Below are 19849 nucleotides of genomic sequence, written 5' to 3'. Positions count from 1 at the left end.
CCTGATGACTTCAGTTAGCTTCCACTTCCCAGCACGAGGGAGTCACTAGTGCAGGATAAGACCAGAAAATACTTGCTGATGATGCCTTCCCTCAACTGAGGAGTTCCAGCCGCTAATCAGCTAGCAACACAATCAAGGCTTAAACATTAAATAATTAATTTGAGAATCTTTATAAATAAGGTCTATATTTTGTTTAGGCTTACCGCTGCTTAGCAGTAACCAAGTAAATGTCGTCCCTGACAGTGTTGATTACCATGCAAATGTCATCAGGACAAGGGGATGATTTTTAACATATTTTTTGTCAATAAACTCAGTACTACAATATCTTTGCATGCAATGTTTTAAAAAAAAGTTACATACATGGGTTGATCTCTCATTACTACTCCAGTGGAATCATGTTATCTGATACTAAAATGTCATTTAAAGGTCAAAAATGCTAAAATAACTGTTTTAACAATAACTGTTTAACAGATCAGTGCACCCCTATACAAATTAATTTAATGCAAATCCTCTGTACTGATAATGTGAGTGGTCAGCAAAGTCAGAATATCCCTATTCTAGATACTACAGCAGTATCTGGCAAGTTGGAGGTATTCATAAAAGTTATGTTTGGGGTAGATACTGTGATAGGCAAAATATGGGTCGGCAACATCAGAAAAAAAACGACCTCAGATGACCTTTTGTGACCATAAATGTGTTTACAACAGTGCATTGTATGATAATTTGCTTGCAAAAGTTAAAATACTTGCCTCCCTTATAGATTAGAATGCCCTTCAATATACTTCACCCTTTAACAAAACAAAAATCAGACCAGCAAGCCATGACAGGTGAGTACAAATTTGCTAGTGTGCGGTTCATACACATTGACATAACAGCGAGTGGCGCTCTCCGTCCGTGGTGGTTCTTAAATAAAGGTCAGCGCGTCGCTGTGGTTGCTCTCCAAGGTCCTGATAGTAACCTATACATTTCATGAATGTATTTTGCTTTGTTGTTTGCAAAAGCAACTAAGGTGAATCATGTTGTTGTATGATGAAGTTGATTGTGAGTAGCAACTGGGTTGTTCGTTAATGCATTCACATAAATCATTGTATCTGTTTTTATACTTCCATACAGGCCATACAACACACTTATTTTACATATCTTTTTGTATTTTGTATCTAAACTACCAACAAAAAGGGGGGTAATGGTAATGAACCAACAAATCATCTGTAAATCCAAAATTGGCAACATTTAGGCCTACTGGAGACATTAATTCCTGAATCCTGTCAGAAGACTGAAATAAAGCGCTGGCGGTGAAAGGTTAAATTGATCTAGAACCACGGACAAGAGTCCCTAAGGACACTACATGTGCAATTGTTTGCTATTAGATAAATCGTCAGCTCTTGTTGCAAACGCTAAAACGCAAGACCTGGCCGTGTACCCATAAAATAAATGGGTTTGGACTGAACCACAGTCATTTTATAGGTCCCTGTAGCGCTGCTAGCACGAAACGGCGTTGACGTCAAGAGACTAACAAGCTTGGCTTAGGCTGCAAAGCTACTTTAGCCTGTCGGACCACACGTTTATGTTGGTTTGGTTATCTGCATAACTGAAGAGGGGCCAGTTTTTTGTCAACCTGATCATGATCCATCCTGCAGCAATGTGCTAGAAGTCAACATCTGGAGCCAGTTAGTTTTTTTTTTTGACAGTAGAAATCTGTGAAACTATCGCTAGTAGGAACAATTGCTAATGTTAGCGGAATTATAAAAGCCTTCACGCAGCACTTCATCGTTACAACCTATTATTGGGGCCATAGTATCTTACAGCTAACGTTAGAACATGTGGATTATCCAAGCGGGCACCGGGACTTCGTTAATCGCTTTCTCCATGACACGAGTGTCGACAGGCCGTTGATCCGACAGCAAAATCTCGATGTACTGTAAATCTCCTTGCCTTCCATAATTTCGAATTAGGTAGCTAACATTAGCATGTTTCTGTTAGCAAAGTTGCTAACGTTAGCTACACACCGCTAATGTTACTAGTTTTATGTATTGTTGCCAGGATTAAACTAGCTACTGTACTACTGAAGCTAATGGTCACGTCTGTTAACGTAACGTTAATGTTAGCTAACGTCAATTACTTAACTTGTTTTTCGAACATGGTTGTGTTTTTACTGCTGGTTTAAAAACACACTCGCTAAACGGGCATTGTTAGCTATCTGCTAGCTCCATATTGCTAGCTTGTCAGTGATAAGCTACAGATAAGTTACTACTGTACATAGCTAGCTGTTCAAACAAATAGCTAAATATCTGGTTAGTTACTCTATTCTGTGCTACCGCCAATCTTTTTTGTTGATACAGTAGGTACTCTCTGGAAGACTTAATTGTCGTTTAAGTCTGTTCTTGTCGCTCTGCAAACTCAATTCTATTGCAGCTAACAATTGTTTGCTCTCTCCCTGTCTGATACCACCCTGTTTAGCTACTATATTTTGCCACGTGAGAGTGTACGGCACTGACACATATTTCCTATAAAATCTGACTGCTCGTATATGAATTCGACTTAGTTATTAGGTAACATTAATTAAATAGCTAGCTCTAGTTAAGCTGCTTATTGGTATACAGCTACTGGAGTACATTAGCTGTGATGAACGTAAGTGGTAATATTTTGAAAGGACAGCTAGTTTTAAGGGTTGTGAAATAACCTAAATTAACTTAATAGGAAACTACAATAGCTAGTTGTCTAAATAAATTAGCAGGAAGGTAGCATTCAAGTCATTAGCCTGGATAGCTAGCAGTACTTGGGCTATTAACATTTCCAACGAGATTTTTTATACATGTAGGGATTGGCCGCTAGTAAATTTAACAGGCACATGAACATCTCATACGTCTAAAAAATGTAGATATTAAAATATAATTTGAAGGTAGATTCAGCGATACGACGTAGACGCACAAAGCTAATAGTAAAGTGGGTACATTTCAACTAACCCTTAATGCTAAACTTCTCAGTTGTTTTGGTCCTGTAACATTAAATGATCCTCGTGGAAGAAGCTATTCCAAGCTTCTCCTAGGCCTTCAAAATAAAAGTAATTCGTTTAAAGAAATGACAATGTACTGTACAGCCTATGTTAAAGATTGTGCACCCATGAATGCTTACTCAACAACACTCAGAATATAACTAAACCGGATACACAAATATTAGCGTCTTTTCTCTTATTATATGCCATTTACTGGCCTTTATGATGATTTTTGCCCATTATAGCTTCAGAAAATCAACAACATTATTTAGTTACGAGTTAACTGTATATTATAAACTGGGCACTTTTTACAAGCCTGTTTCCAAAATTGTTGGGATGCTGCATGAAATGTAAATAAAAATAGATTGCAATGATTGCAAATCATTTAAACCATATTTTCAATATAACATAATACAAAGAGAGATATTCAATATATTACTATTTGTAATAGTACAAAGAGACATTTTATTGTTCCTTGTTACAGAGGCAACAAAAGACTGGAAAAGTCATGTAATGCTATAAAACTAAACCTTCTGGAATATCACCCAACTAATTAGGTCAATTGGCAACAGGTCAGTAACATGATTGGGTATTAAAAGATCATTCCAGAGAGGATGGGTCTGTCAGAAGTGAGGATGGGGAGTGGTTCAATTGCAAAGAGTTTGAGGATCTCATAATCTATGGTACATAATATCATTAAAAGATTCAAAGAAATCCCAGAAATGCAAGTATCTGTGATGGTATGGGGGTGCATAAGTGCACATGGCGTGGGAGATTTGCACATGTGTGAAGGCACCATTAATACTGAACATTATATGTCCTGCAGTCCAGACCTGTCCCCTATTGAAAACATTTGGTGCATTATGAAAGGAAAAATAAGACAAACGAGACCCTGAATCGTTGAGCAGCTGCAATCCTATATCAAGAAAGAATGGGAATCCATTTCATTTTCCAAACTACAGCAATTGAACTCAGTCAAATGCTTACAGAGTGTTGTTAAAAGAAGAGGTGATGCAACACAGTGGTAAACATGCCTCTGTCACAACTTTTTTGAAACGTGTTGCTGGCATCAAATTCGAAATGGACATGTATTTTTCCAAAAACAATAACATTTCCTAGTTTCAACATTTGATATGTGGTCTTTGTACTATTTTCAATTAAATATAGCGATACATTATTTGCACATCATTGGATTCTGTTTATATTTGCATTTTACGCAGCATACCAACTTTTTTGGAAACGGGGTGGTACCATCCAGACCAGTTGTAAAATATTCAGAAAAGGAGGTCCCAAAAAACATCTATGTTACATGTAGTGAGAGTAACCATGCTTAATTTAGGACCAAAGCGCTAACCTTAGGCCTGAGTGGGTAGTGATATGGGTAGTTATGACCTTAGATGCCCGTGTAGCACAATGTGCTTCATTATCTATGAAAATCACTCAGCAGTCTCACCCTATCCTCAATGTCATTACCACCACCCAGACACACTAATTCCCCCTACCCCATGCATATGACAAATGCTGTCTACACTGCACACTTCTATTTTTGCTGAAACACTCCCTTTCTTGTGTATTCTACAATCAACATAGAATGCACAGGGCTTCATCTGATAAAAAGAGAGGAAACTAAGATTGGTGCATTGGTAAGCAAATTTTGAAATTGTGCAGAGTTGCCTTTTGATGTCAGTGCTTCCATTTACAGAGAGAAGAGAGAACTCTAAGAGCAAGAAATTTGCCCCTGAGTCTAAAGTGTGGAACCATGTTGACCATCCTGGCAGCTGGGTCAGTCTTCTTCCCAGGCCTGTTTGTGCTGTCCAAGCAATGCCTCAAGTATATCCCCGCACTGAGGTGGAGCGAAGGTGATGCGGTCATAGTGTCGGCCAGGTGAGCACTGATTTATTGTATTCTAGAGGAATACATTCTGTTTGTGTGAACTTATTTTAATTACTTTTGATGATGGCTTATGTATTACAATTTGGACAATGTTAATGTTGAATTTTTATTGCGGGATCTCTCAGGTTGGTGTCCTCGGTTCAGGCGATCATGGCCTCCTCTGCTGGCTACATCATTGCCTCCTCCTGTGATGACATCATCGAGGATCAGTAAGTTCAGGAATTTGTTTGTCTTTGTAACTATTGTTGTTAGTTTTAAGCTTGGTCTGTAAAATCAGTTGGGTGGCAAAACACAACAGGGTTGAGTTGATTAGGCATCAAAACTGAAAAATACAGCTGGATGACTCTTTCATCAGGAACCTGTTATTTTAATTTATCATTAATATATAATTGTTTCCTGGCCATTGAACACAAGTCGCGACCAAGAACGAGACAGAGAATAACAAACTTAATGAACCTGAGTCACGATCCAGAAAGAGACAGATATCAGACTTGATGAACATGAGTCATGAAACAGAAAGAGACAGAGGATATTAGACTCAATGAACACAAGTCACGACCCAGAAAGAGACAGGAAAAAAAAGCTGACGTCAACTACATAATCGCGTGTGAAGAGAAATGAAAAGCAAGCATTTGTGCAATATTTTATTGCAGACCAGAATAGTCTGGATACACAGGTTAAAGCAACAACACAGTCATTAATGTAGCTAATCAATTTACCATATTCAGGATGTGGGCTTTTATTCCATTTATTTTCATGAATGTTCCCTTTTTTCTTCATTGACCATACAAATAAGTGCTTAAAGCACCTGACAGTGGTAATTTGAGGAAATTGTTCTTCACCAGTGAGTAAATAAAATCCCAAATACACATCCTATCCAGCTATCTTGTGTATTATAAGCAGTTGTGTATTATAACCAAGTCCAAGTTTGTTTTTCTTGTTTTCTTCTTGTATCTGACTACCCTACACTGGTAACCTCTAATCTTAACCTGTAGCTAGAACGATAACCTCTCACCTTTACCTCTAACACTAACCATTACCTATAAACTAACTTCTAACCCTATGGGTTATCTTATTATTCTCTATTTTAGGCATTGGCTGACTAAAGCCTACATCTTGTTTGCCGTTCCCTACTTTGTGTACGACATCTACGCAATGTTTATGTGCTACTGGTACAAGCTGCGTGTCAAGGGTCATGAAGTGGACACAGGTGCCAAACCGCTCAGTGCGGCGCTGACGAGCTACCTCCGCCGAGAATTCCTGATGGTGCTCCACCACGTCGTCATGGTCACCGTGTGCTTCCCCATCTCCGTGGTAACTATTAACCAACAAAACAATGCTGGAAAAAAACAAGTGCTTGGTTGAGTGAGGGGGCGGTTTGGTGAGTGAGGGGGTGAATAGGAGATTGATGGAGTAAGTGACTGAGTGGCAGTGTGGATGAAGTGTCTGCCCAGGTATTGGATTGCTGGAAGTTCAATTCACGGACAAGTCCTACCAAAGACTCTTTTAGATTAGAGAGATTCATTTGGACTATAAAATAGTGTCTTAAACTAGGAGAAAGGGTGGGATTGACCCTGTTGCTATGGATGATGTCCTGTTCCAGAACAAGCCTACTTACTATGCCCACAGTTGATTGGCTGATAGGTTTCTGTCAGTGAATTCATTATAATGATACTGTAGAACGATGTGTCATATTAAAATAAAGTATGAAAATGAGCAAGTACATAAGTAAAGTAAGTACAAAATGAGAAAATGTGATTTTCTGGATTTTTTTCTCCACATTTTGTCTCTCATAGTTGAATGAAAATTATAGGCCTCTTTTTAAGTGGGAAAACCTGCACAATTGGTGGCTGACTAAATACTTTTTTGCCCCACTGTAATAGGAAGCCTAAAATAAAACGGTTCTTGTGGATATTAGGATTTGTTCAGGATAGACAAAAACTTTGCTGGCTTCACGATTCTCTCCTCTTTTCACTTGACAAAAAAGTCAGTTATCGTTAGTGATGGCCAATCGAGGCTTCATTACCATTCTTTTAGCAGCAGGATATTATGCTAGCAGTGCTAACTCAGATTTTCTTTTTCAAAATAAAAGTCATCATTGTACTATACACTCACCTAAAGGATTATTAGGAACACCATACTAATACTGTGTTTGACCTCCTTTCGCCTTCAGAACTGCCTTAATTCTACGTGGCATTGTTTCAACAAGGTGCTGAAAGCATTCTTTAGAAATGTTGGCCCATATTGATAGGATAGCATCTTGCAGTTGATGGAGATTTGTGGGATGCACATCCAGGGCACAAAGCTCCCGTTCCACCACATCCCAAAGATGCTCTATTAGGTTGAGATCTGGTGACTGTGGGGGCCATTTCAGTACAGTGAACTCATTGTCATATTCAAGAAACGTATTTGAAATGATTCAAGCTTTGTGACATGGTGCATTATCCTGCTGGAAGAAGCCATCAGAGGATGGGTACATGGTGGTCATAAAGGGATGGACATGGTCAGAAACAATGCTCAGGTAGGCCGTGGCATTTAAACAATGCCCAATTGGCACTAAGGGGCCTAAAGTGTGCCAAGAAAACATCCCCCACACCATTGCACCACCACCAGCAGCCTGCACAGTGGTAACAAGGAATGATGGATCCATGTTCTCATTCTGTTTACGCCAAATTCTGACTCTACCATCTGAATGTCTCAACAGAAATTGAGACTCATCAGACCAGGCAACATTCTTCCAGTCTTCAACTGTCCAATTTAAACTGAGCTTGTGCAAATTGTAGCCTCTTTTTCCTATTTGTAGTGGAGATGAGTGGTACCCGGTGGGGTCTTCTGCTGTTGTAGCCCATCCGCCTCAAGGTTGTGCGTGTTGTGGCTTCACAAATGCTTTGCTGCATACCTTGGTTGTAACGAGTGGTTATTTCAGTCAAAGTTGCTCTTCTATCAGCTTGAATCAGTCGGCCCATTCTCCTCTGACCTCTAGCATCAACAAGGCATCTTTGCCCACAGGACTGCCGCATACTGGATGTTTTTCCCTTTTCACACCATTCTTTGTAAACCCTAGAAATGGTTGTGCGTGAAAATCCCAGTAACTGAGCAGATTGTGAAATACTCAGACCGGCCCGTCTGGCACCAACAACCATGCCACGCTCAAAATCCCATTCTGACATTCAGTTTGGAGTTCAGGAGATTGTCTTGACCAGGACCACACCCCTAAATGCATTGAAGCAACTGCCATGTGATTGGTTGATTAGATAATTGCATTAATGAGAAATTGAACAGGTGTTCCTAATAATCCTTTAGGTGAGTGTTTAAGTTAATATTCTTAACAATCTATTCTGTACATTTTATGTTTAATGTCCATTCCAATGTTATTCTTGTCTTTTCTTTTTCACAGACTACAATGTTAACTATATTGCCTTTCAATTATGGCTTTTATTGTGATAAAGAATTTCTGAGTGCTGCCAGCATAATATCCTGCTGGTAAAATAACGCGAATGAAACCTTGAATAGTCATCACTAGTTATCGTCACCTATATTGATAGATACTTTATCTTCATTCACAAATGGCTAATAAGCTGTTAAAACAGCTGGTGGCAAAAGCCATAAAGTTCATGGATGCTATCTGTGGTGGAGGTAAACATAATAGAACGTTACTCAGTTTAACACTAGTTAATGGTGTCTAACGAAATATTCAAACTTGGTGTGATGTTAATGAGTGAAGATAATATAATGTGAATATGCTATACGAAGGCCTGGCATGCGTGCAGTTTGGTGGTGTAGTGGTTAATGACAATGCCTTTCTCGTGGGCGACCCAGGTTCAGTTCTCAAGAGAGCAGCCACAAGTTTCACATTTTATTGTGGCCCACCTGAACAAGGCTTGTCTGATTTCTTGTTACGATTGTTTGTGTCTTAGTAGTGTCCTCTTGACCACCCCTAACTTTTCACAGATTTAGGAGCTGGTTTTAGCGTTAAAACATTTTGAAATATTCTTAGAACAAAAATATAGGAGTGCTAAAGTTAGGACTAACACATTTCTTTTTTGCTGGACCACGTAAGCGGAGCCGGCCAAGAAGAGTGAATTCTGAGTAGTGATGGGTTGTTCACGAACGATTTGCTCTTTTTGAATGAATCTTCTTGGTGATTCATGATTCATCTAAGTTGGCTCTTCGAATGTTGTTCACCAGAAGGAACAATGAATGAAATAAACGGTGATGCATGGATCTTTAGGCGCTTTGGATCACCTGAGAACAATGGAAGGCAAATGATCTCTGAGTCTCTCATTTATTATCAGCCTAATAGACCTAAAAAGGTATTTAGTCTATTATCATCTATTAGATTAAAATAGTTGTATTAGTACATTTTAAAAGTTGCAATGATAGGATAAATATCATTACGTTAAAAATAAACTTGTATTACTATGTTCTAAGGATTTATTTAGATCTAAATTGATCCTTGATCTTGCCTCTTGATTTTGACTCCGTACAATGAGTTGCGCTTATGTGTTTTTTGTACAAAAAACACATTTTAAATCTTCTAATAATACACATAATGAACATGGTTTTGGGGTTGGCTGTAAACAAGACATGGTGTAGCATTTACTCTTAGAGTACTAAGGTTCCTTCCTATTCCCATCTTTATAAAAAGTGTAGCCCGATTTAAACGTTACTTGAGGGAGTGCTAGACTAGAGGAGGCATGGCGCCAGGACAGGAGGGGGGGTGCTGACTCAAATGGATGAAATTAGTTGAAAGATTTGTTCTTTTTACTGAACGATTCGAAAAGATCCATATCAGTAAAGTGAGTCGAACTTCCCATCACTATTACTGAGTGAATGACTGACTACCCATTGTTAAGTAGCGTAATGGTTAGAGACGCGGACTGCCTCGCAGGCAACTGAAGTTCGATCATCACCACAGACAAAACAAATTAGGCATTAGGTTTTGTTTAGTATAGACTAAAACTTTGCTGGCTACAAGATTCAGTAGCTACGTTATGGTAAGAGTACACTAGTTCCGTTAATAAACATTCTGTTGTCCATGTTATTTCAGCAAAAATTTAATGGCTGAGGTAAAAGTTGCATTTAGTAGTTGTTCTCCTTATGTGTAGTTGTTCTGAGTCCCTGCAAGCCCTGTGGTCTTGTGGGAATATCCCTGACGTTGTTACATATCATTAACGTTTTGACTCTGGTTCAATTCCCCTCTAAGACTTTCCAATTTTTGTCACTCAAATATTTATCCAGTCGGTACTTTTACAGCCATCGCACAACAAGCCTAAGCTAGCTAAAAAGTAATTTTAGTAAATTTCCTATCTATCTATATTGTAGCCTAATTATTATTTCATTGATCTTGGTGTCTGCGTTTTAAAGCCAATGTAAGGTTTGTAAAAACCACCACTGCAACACGATTTGCTTTACATTTCATTCAAACTACTGTGTGTGTCAGAAATGCTTTCATGTCAGATATGAATACATAAGCATTGGCCTTACAACTTAACTCCAGTGCAGTAAATAGTAACTTACGGCAAAGATGACACACTATTTAAAAAAAACCCCCACAACATTTACTCAAGATTTTTGTCCACACAAAAAAGCTGATTCTTTATGTTCCAAAAATTACTATATATTTTTTTTTTTAATTGGCCTTTTGCCTTTGCATGGCAGTAGACACTTATCAGGTCCAACACTAGCCACTGTATAAATAACGTAATGGTTAACGACACAGTCTGCCACATAGAAAACCGCAAATCAAAACCAGCCAGGGACAACAACATTCATCTCTTCTAATCACAGGCCGACTGAACTAGGCTTGCCCTGTTCCTTTTCTGGTTTAGAGTTACTCCTAAATCAGCAAGTTAGGAGCTACTTTTAGCCTTAAGATATTTTGTGAATACGGCCCCTGGACACCGAAAGTATGTACTGCAAGTAAACATGACTGGCAACCCTAGAATTAGTTTACACCAGCTAAAATGTTTGTTGAATACCTATCAATGGTGATGTAACATTACTTTCAATGAATGTCTGCCAACTGACCTCTTCCCTTTACCTCCAGTTCTGGCGACAGGGCAAGGGTGATTACTTCCAGGGAGTCATGTTCCTGGCAGAACTCAGCACTCCGTGGGTCTGTCTGGGAAAGATCCTCATCCAGGTACGTATGTGTTCTTTTTGTGCACACACTACCGTTTACAGTTCTAAAAGCAGAAACCTAATTGGACTGTCGGCTCCTTGCATGTGGCTCATTGCTCTGTCATTTGCCACCTGTCTGTCTGTGTGCGTCCAGTTAAGCAGCACTTCTGTCATATCATTTAAATATTTAATTTACATATTTAAGTATTAAGTGTACTCTAGTACAGCCAAGGCTTGCCAGCTGTTCGCCTCTCAATACAGCCCTCTGTATTCATAACAGAATTTAACCGCGGATACAAAATCTGTGTCCATCTCATCTCTCCCTCACGCAACACACATTCCCTCCTCCTCATGCACTTCAATGTGTGGGGAGTCTTTGAGAAACACATATCAGTTCTCTGAAAGTACAACAGGAACTGCTTGATGTATTCACTCAGTATAGTTTGGTGTTTGGAATTTGAAATGAGAAACATGATCATTCTATAATGTGACAATTTAAATGAAAAGGTTGTTTTTTAAATGTTTGTTAAGAAGAAACTGAACATATAAAAATTACAAATTTGGACAGGCTGAGTGCTTAATTTTTTAACAAATAAAGCAAATGAGACACATTTAGAATAAAATCAAGGAAAAATAGTTTGCGTGATTTAGATAGATGTGATGGTTTAGAGGTGCGTTTTCAGGCATTGCTTGAACGTCTACGCAAGCTGCCACAGACAGATACATGTGCAGAATTCATGTTTAATGACATTTTCTTCTCACTGACCTTGTAGCAACGCCATTGTATACAAGCCCACTTTGGCTTGAAGCATGACACACATACATTGTCCTCCATTTTCCACTTTTTCTGCATCCATGCAAAGTAGAGCCACAGGCCTATTAACAATTTTTTTGGCTTTCACCAATCTGTACTGCTTGCTCTGTCTCTCTCTTTCTCTCCCATTCTTTCCTCCATTTTCCTCAGTACAAACAGCAACACACTCTCCTGCACAAAGTGAATGGGGCTACTATGCTGGTTACTTTCTTCATCTGTCGGGTGCTCCTCTTTCCTTACCTCTACTACGTGTATGGCAGGTAGGTCTCTCTCTCCTGGACTCTTAATCTCTCTGTCTGGCTGTCACTCACCCTCTATCACGCTCTGCTTCCATGCCGAGCACTAAGGACTGACATGGTGATTTATTATTTTCCTTTGTTATTTCTCTTGTATCAGGATTCTTTGGGAGGGGGTTTGAAGAAAGTGGCATTGGCTTTCAAGCAATAGTTCACCTTGTTGCAAAACAAGTTCTTAAGTGTAGCTCTCAACAAAGTTTCCTCTGTCAAATTCTTGATTGAACAAGGAGTTTAAAAAATGCTTTCCTCAGTGTTTCCCCTACTTTTTCCCCCCAAGCAGTGGGGAGGGGTTGCGGTCTGACACACCGGCATCAACGACACAAAAGGCTCAATGCGTGAAATGCAAAACATCCTCCCTGTACACCAGTCTCTCTTGCTTGTCAGCTTAATTTTATTTACATTATTTGACAATACTGTCATTCCCTAATAATAACATAACTACTCATTCTCAATTAACCATTCTCTAAAACTGTTCTTGAATCGCCTACCAGTCTCCTAATTAAAGCCACTAGCTACTAACTACTGAGATTCCATGTACAGTATAGTGTGTTGCATTGGGGGTTAAAGAGAGGGTAGACCATATAGTTTTGTTAGTTGTAGTACACAGTGCCTCATGATTTCACATTATATTTGTAAATTTACAAACTCCTGAGTATTTTGTACAATACATTCATTGCAACACTGAATAGTTTTTCCACAAAAATTATCCCTTCTACATTACATTGGGGAGATGGAAAATATAGTGTGGTTGGAATTATTAAACAATCCCTCTCCAAAGCTAATGAGCACAAGCAAATCAAAATAGGATTATTTTATAGTACATATGTTCTCTAAATAAATAACTTAAGCTCTAACCATTTCTCAAGGTGCTCCACCTTCATTAATACATAAGTTACATTTTCTCTAACTTGTGTATTATGAACCTTTTTAATGTGTACCATCACACGAGTGGGATTACAATGTATTGTTAGAATGCACCATTCGAACGTCCAGGTACTAGTGACGCAACAATCACTGGTCCAATTTAGCTCAAACATTGTTTATAACCTTTTTTCTTCATTGTAATTGTTTGAAGACCTACACTATGATATTAATGATGTAACAAGTGTTCAAATTGGGACAAGAAGGGTTACTTGCATACCAACAGGCAGCCAACACTATAGTCATGTTTTTCTAAAATAAACATACACTCACCAAGGATTATTAGGAACATCTGTTCAATTTCTCATTAATGCAATTATCTAATCAACCAATCACATGGCAGTTGCTTCAATGTATTTAGGGGTGTGGTCTTGGTCAAGACAATCTCCTGAACTCCAAACTGAATGTCAGAATGGGAAAGAAAGGTGATTTAAGCAATTTTGAGCTTGGTTGTCTTGGTGCCAGACGTGCCGGTCTGAGTATTTCACAATCTGCTCAGTTACTGGGATTTTCACACACAACCATTTCTAGGGTTTACAAAGAATGGTGTGAAAAGGGAAAATCATCCAGTATGCGGCAGTCCTGTGGGCGAACATGCCTTGTTGATGCTAGAGGTCAGAGGAGAATGGGCCGACTGATTCAAGCTGATAGAAGAGCAACTTTGACTGAAATAACCACTCGTTACAACCGAGGTATGCAGCAAAGCATTTGTGAAGCCACAACATAGAAATAGGAAAAAGAGGCTACAATTTGCACAAGCTCAGTTGAAATTGGACAGTTGAAGACTGGAAGAATGTTGCCTGGTCTGATGAGTCTCGATTTCTGTTGAGACATTCATATGGTAGAGTCAGAATTTGGTGTAAACAGAATGAGAACATGGATCCATCATGCCTTGTTATCACTGTGCAGGCTGGTGGTGGTGGTGTAATGGTGTGGGGGATGTTTGATTGGCACACTTTAGGCCCCTTAGTGCCAATTGGGCATCGTTTAAATGCCACGGCCTACCTGAGCATTGTTTCTGACCATGTCCATCCCTTTATGACCACCATGTACCCATCCTCTGATGGCTACTTCCAGCAGGATAATTCACCATGTCACAAAGCTGGAATCATTTCAAATTCGTTTCTTGAACATGACAATGAGTTCACTGTACTGAAATGGCCCCCACAGTCACCAGATCTCAACCCAATAGAGCATCTTTGGGATGTGGTGGAACGGGAGCTTTGTGCCCTGGATGTGCATCCCACAAATCTCCATCAACTGCAAGATGCTATCCTATCACTATGGGCCAACATTTCTAAAGAATGCTTTCAGCACCTTGTTGAATCAATGCCACGTAGAATTAAGGCAGTTCTGAAGGCGAAAGGGGGTCAAACACAGTATTAGTATGGTGTTCCTAATAATCCTTTAGGTGAGTGTAGAATGTCTGACACAAAAACAAATGATATTAGCGACTAGAACATCTTACTATTTCCTGGAAGAGCTGACTACCGGTAAAAATCATTGTGTAAAAACATTCCAGAAGTAACGTTACCTGTTGGTGGGCGCCGCTATGTTTGTTTATCAACCCAAGATAAAGAAAGGTGATAAGATGAGTAACTCTGAAAGCGGATGGTCATTTACATTTGTCCGTCTTTGGACAGATTTGCCATCCCAGGAAAACTGATTTGTTCCTCCCCAATATATCACTGCAAACTATGTAATTTCAATAACATTTATAGCATGCAATGAAAGCACTTGTGCCGATTATAGACATTTATTAGTGTGTTAAATTTCAAAAGATTGCGACCCCCTGCCCTTTGCCTCACAGTGATTTGATCCAGTCCTCAACAGTGGCACATCGTACAGGTACAACACTACAGTACAGTACATAACTACAGTGTGTGTCTGGGAATCTGAGGGAGTCTTTCGTTGGTGGCTAACTGTCAGTAACTAGTTCAAACATAGTTAAAATCTACCAATCAACACAATAAGACACATTTATAACAAGCACCAATCTTCATTTTCGCTGCATTGAATTACAGGTCACACTTTGTTAGCTAGCGGTTAGCTGACCTTTGCTAGCTCCAGTAACATCAACCAGTGTTTGCAGATGTTTGAATTTGATTCAATGAGAGAAGCTTGCTGTGCAGTGTACTGTATGTAGTGTTCCTTTGCTGGCAAGGTGACTGTGTTCGTGTCAAATATCTGAAAGGCACTCAATGCACATAGCTAACGTGAGGTTAATCCCGTCAGTTTTTTTATGTTGGTTGGGTTCTCACACGCAATAGCTGAAATTGCAGATCTACAGTATTGAGCAAACCGATGGCTCAAACTAAACAGTATTACAGCACTACTTTTGGCGCCCCCCTCAGTAATTGCTCTTGAGAAAAAGGCTCAACACAATCTTCTTTTACTGATTGTATCTGTCCGTTACTAAATATGCAAGAATCGGAATTCATTCGTTGTCATTAACTTTTGAGAGCTTCTGAATAATTACGTAAATAAATTATTTACACACCACCTATTGCATGATAGTTAGCATATGTTTAATTAATACAACAAGTGAAGTGTGTCAGTATCTTTTGCCCTGTGATCTTTAGAATAAGGACAACATTTTTACGGTCGGTCAATAATTATTCAATATGCATTTGGTCAGTTTGGGTATTGTATTCAATATGCATTCAATATGCAGTATTACTACAGTAGTAGTTTACTTATATAATTAAAATTAGATGCATAACTAGTAAGCAGTGTGGTGTTTTTGGGAAGCTGCGGATTAAATGTATTGTGACATCATAATCACATTCTGGAACTCTGACTCTTGAAATCACATGCAAAAAAGTCGCCCAGGATATTTGAAAATCATTATTTTAATTGTAATTTTGTTTCATTTATTTTTTTCCCACATATTTTTTGTACAAAATGTGTACAATACACACTATTAGAAGTCTTCAAGAAATTCCGAGATCCGAGCATTTGTCTGATCCAACATTTGTCTGATCTGGGTCGGTCTGACGTAATTGTGGTGTGTCTCTGGTATGTGCAGTAATATTGTATTTACAGACAGGACCGATTGGATCCATCCACTATGTACTAAATATAAATAGCACATTTCTAATGTAAAGGCAGTTGTTTTCTTAAATAATATAACAGCAAGTTCATCTTAAATATTTCAGTCAATTGAAACTAAAATCGTATGCACATGATCACCTGGACTGGCTGCTGCTGGAGAGAGAAAAATGAGGAGGCTATACATTGGTAGACTCTATTCTTGATTGATGGAATATGGAAGGCAAGGCATCTTTCACAGATGTAAAAGGAAAGCTAAAAGAAGAAGAGTACACTGTTTTGTTGCCGCGGAAGTGTGGTGCGGTTAGTTTGGGTATTGTATTTTCCGCCGCTTGCGTTCCTTTGTGAGTCACGCTTTTGGATTGAACGGGCATGGGTCTGTTTTTCATTTCTTCTACGGTACTTTTCAGAACGGATCTGTTTTTCTTCGGATCCATTCGGAATGGTTCTAACATTTAAAAAAATTATTTATGCAAATCGGGTCAAGGGGGAAAGACGGTGGTCAACTTTGTGAACCCGTGAACCTCTACACCAGGGCTATTCAATTCTGAGGTCTGAAACATTTCTGGTTTTATCCTCTACTAATAAAATGGGACTGATTCAGACCTGAAATGCCAGGTGAAGGCAATCAACTAGAAGGTAGAACCAAAAACCAAAAGTGCTTCGGCCCTCCAGGACCGAATTTGAAAACCCAGCTCTACACTATATAGACACACGGCACACTTTTATTTTTAAGGAAAAATACGAAAATCTGAAGTCTTATTGTTGCTGGCAAATGTATATAACGTTTCACTGCAGACCTTTATTTTGAAGGCAAAGTACAAAAACCGGAACTTTTATTGTTGGCGCGGAATCTCCAATGTTTCCAACATGATGGTAATTGTATCTGATTGTAACTATGGAGTTGTGACAGTTGGTTAGCTAGCTTGCTTCTATCCTTTGGTTGTCACTCAGACGATGGCTACTTTTGTTTTATCAATGTCACAGCCACCTACTGAAAGTTCAACACAACATGCACGTGCACAGAAACAGCCAGTTCCGTTTCTTTGACCTCACTCGCTAGCTGGATACTCGGAACGTCAGATGCAGGACGTTGTTCCTTTGCTCTGATGGTCATGCAATGGTAAATTGCACGTGATGGTAAACTGTGCTCAACTTGGATTTTTTAAAAATTTCATAAACATTTTCAGTTTTCCGTGGCAGTGCATTTTAGCACTGTTGGGCCGCTGCTGTTATTACAGTAAGAGGTAAACATTTAACTTTACTACAGCATACCAACCTACGTGTATATTGGAACTGTATTAATCTAATCAGACCAATAGTGTTTTGGGCAACTGACTATTCTTGCCCAGAAAGAAAAAAAGTGTAGACTATAGACCCCTAGGAGATTAGAAATGGCATCCAGTTTCCAGGCTGTTATAGCCTTGGCAACAGCAAATAAACTAGAATGTCTGCACCAAACACTAAGAGTCTTCCCTCCAATTCAGAGACTTAGGTTAAGCGCAAGCAACTCAAGCTTTCTTGCAAATCTTTCATCAACGTCAACATAAACACTTTGGGGAAAATGTAAGCACAGGGTCTCTTAGGTAAACTGAACTGTAAGCAGGTGAAAATAAGAAAGAACAACTGAATATGGGTGGACTATTGCTTTGCCGGTGCTTTTTGTTTTGATGTGGCAAATATGTAACCCTTCTCATTTGTTAATTCTCTTCATAACCCTGCCCCCATCCAGGTACACGTCCATTCCCATCTACATGGTTCCCTTCAACGTGCCATGGCAAGTTAACCTGGGCGCAGCTTTGCTCATGGCCCCCCAGGTCTATTGGTTCTCTCTCATCTGCCGAGGAGCCCTCCGACTCTTCTCGGGCTCCTCCCGGTCCCGGAGGCCCCCGGTTGCCACTAAGGAAGACCCGGACGGAAAGGCGCCATCCCAGCCCGCCAACGGGTACAGCGCTCACACAACAGAGCAGGAGTCGGGCTCTCACTGAGAAGTTGGTAGGGAGAGGGTGAGAAGGAAGAAAGGAAGTATATCGGAGAGTGTTTTGACGTGTGAAGTTGAAAGGCAAATATAAGGCGAGACTGAACATGAGTTTCACAACCGCGGAGAAAGCAGCAAAAAAAAGAAAAGGCCTCAAATGGTACTCTCTTTGTTGCCAGAATCTATACCTGATACAGAGATTTATGATTTGCGCAAATCTAGGAATTGAAGGCAGCCTTTGCACATTGAACAGCAAAGGCCTCTTCAGACACTATTTTCCATCCCCTCGCGAATGGGCATGTTGAGAATGGATAGAGGTTAGCCTGAAAGAAGTATAGCAAGTGTTGGAGTGTAGACCACCCTCATGCTGATGAAATGAAATCCTGTCTGCCTAGTGGAAGGTGAATTAGCAGGAGTTACCAATGTATCATACTGGTATGTTTAGTACATTGCTGTAGATATAATTGCCTAAATCAGCTTAGTAACAAAGAAGTAAAAAAAACAAGACCTGCCAAGCAGTATTTTGACTTGTTAGTGTTTATTAATCTGTTTCCCTTGTGTACAGTAAGTCGTTGTCTCTCGAACTAATGTAACCAGCGGACTGTTGTCGCCTGCAGGACAAGGAAGGTTATGTCATAAGACTGTGGTATGCTGCCTTATCCCTTAACCCAATTGTTTGTTTAGTATGTTTTATGTTTATTTATTTAAATGTAAAGTTGTTTATTTTTCTCCCTTGGACTGAACATGTGTACATATGTGAAGAGATGTTGTTCTGAATTGTAATTCACGTGTCAGTGTTATTTTCACTTGATTTGGGTTGTGTGTCTGATCTCCAATCGAATTTTTCCAAAATACTTTTTATATACATATTGATCTTCAGTAGTTCAGGTAGCAATTGCATGTATCGGTTTACCTATGGGCAGTTAAAAAGTCTGCTTAAATGTGTACAAACGACTCCACCACCTTGCAACCATGTTATTCCATTTTAGATCGTAATTTTGAATGTGTTGAGGAACCAAATACATTGGAAAATGTAGGGGCTTTTGGGTTTCTATGCCCGACATAAGTCCTTTTGTAGGAGAGTGGTGTTGAAGGTAAATAAGTGACAGTGCTCTATGAATTTCCACAACATGTCAGTGATTGGCTGTTGTTACACATTTGTAATCTGACCAAAAATAATTATTTTTTTTAAAACATGGGACTTTTTGAATGATCATTTTAGCTAGTAGTTTGCATAAATTGACCACACCAAGATCTATTCACTGTCCTGGTAGATCTGTGTGAGGCTTTATATGTACAATTTCTTTCCTTTATGTTTGTGCTTCTTCAGGTTCCTGTTCGTGCAGAGCTAATTTCCTTGCAACATTGTTTTCACAAAATCCTACTTACTCAGAAAACCTGGTTCATGAATTCCTACCAACAAACTTAAAGCTTTACTTCAAGCAAATACAATACATGCAAAAGGTGTTCCACAAAGGTGTTTGCAAGAAGATTGGATATTAGTAATCCTGTCTCATTTGTCTACTTGGAGAAAACCAAGTATTAATTTCTGTTCCATTTGCTTGTGTACTGCTTCTTGTCATGGGGGGTGATGCATTTAACTGATGCTCTGTATGAACAGTGATATGTTAATTTATTCGTACATATTTATGTTTAATTTATTTGTGGTTTAAAGTTGACTGCATATTTACAGTATTACATACCGTATATGCTTCTAAGCCTTATGTCAAGGCTTACATTGTTACTCATAGATAAAATATACTCCTCTGTCTTGTACTTGT

General features: G+C 39.1%; 1 protein-coding gene across 3 annotated transcripts; it reads left to right on the top strand.

Moving 5' to 3' along the window:
• Positions 1-1304: 1304 nt before the first annotated feature.
• Positions 1305-19838, top strand: tlcd3bb (TLC domain containing 3Bb). 3 transcript variants are annotated; one of them, XM_010894287.4, is made up of 7 exons: positions 1305-1667; positions 4695-4876; positions 5011-5094; positions 5977-6199; positions 10935-11030; positions 11973-12082; positions 17823-19838. In XM_010894287.4, exons 2-7 carry the CDS (start codon positions 4752-4754, stop codon positions 18076-18078), a joined length of 894 nt encoding a protein of 297 aa, XP_010892589.1. In that variant the 5' UTR covers positions 1305-1667; positions 4695-4751; the 3' UTR covers positions 18079-19838. The 3 variants fall into 3 exon arrangements, with proteins under 3 accessions (XP_010892589.1, XP_010892588.1, XP_010892587.1); XM_010894286.4 differs by having other exon boundaries at positions 1305-1952; XM_010894285.4 differs by having other exon boundaries at positions 1306-1913.
• The last annotated feature ends 11 nt before the right edge of the window (positions 19839-19849 follow it).

The sequence above is a fragment of the Esox lucius genome, chromosome 5 (assembly GCF_011004845.1).
Source record: "Esox lucius isolate fEsoLuc1 chromosome 5, fEsoLuc1.pri, whole genome shotgun sequence".
Classification (NCBI taxonomy): Eukaryota; Metazoa; Chordata; class Actinopteri; order Esociformes; family Esocidae; genus Esox; species Esox lucius.
The sequence above is the reverse complement of the archived record's forward strand: the minus strand, read 5'-3'. Positions and strand labels throughout refer to the sequence as shown.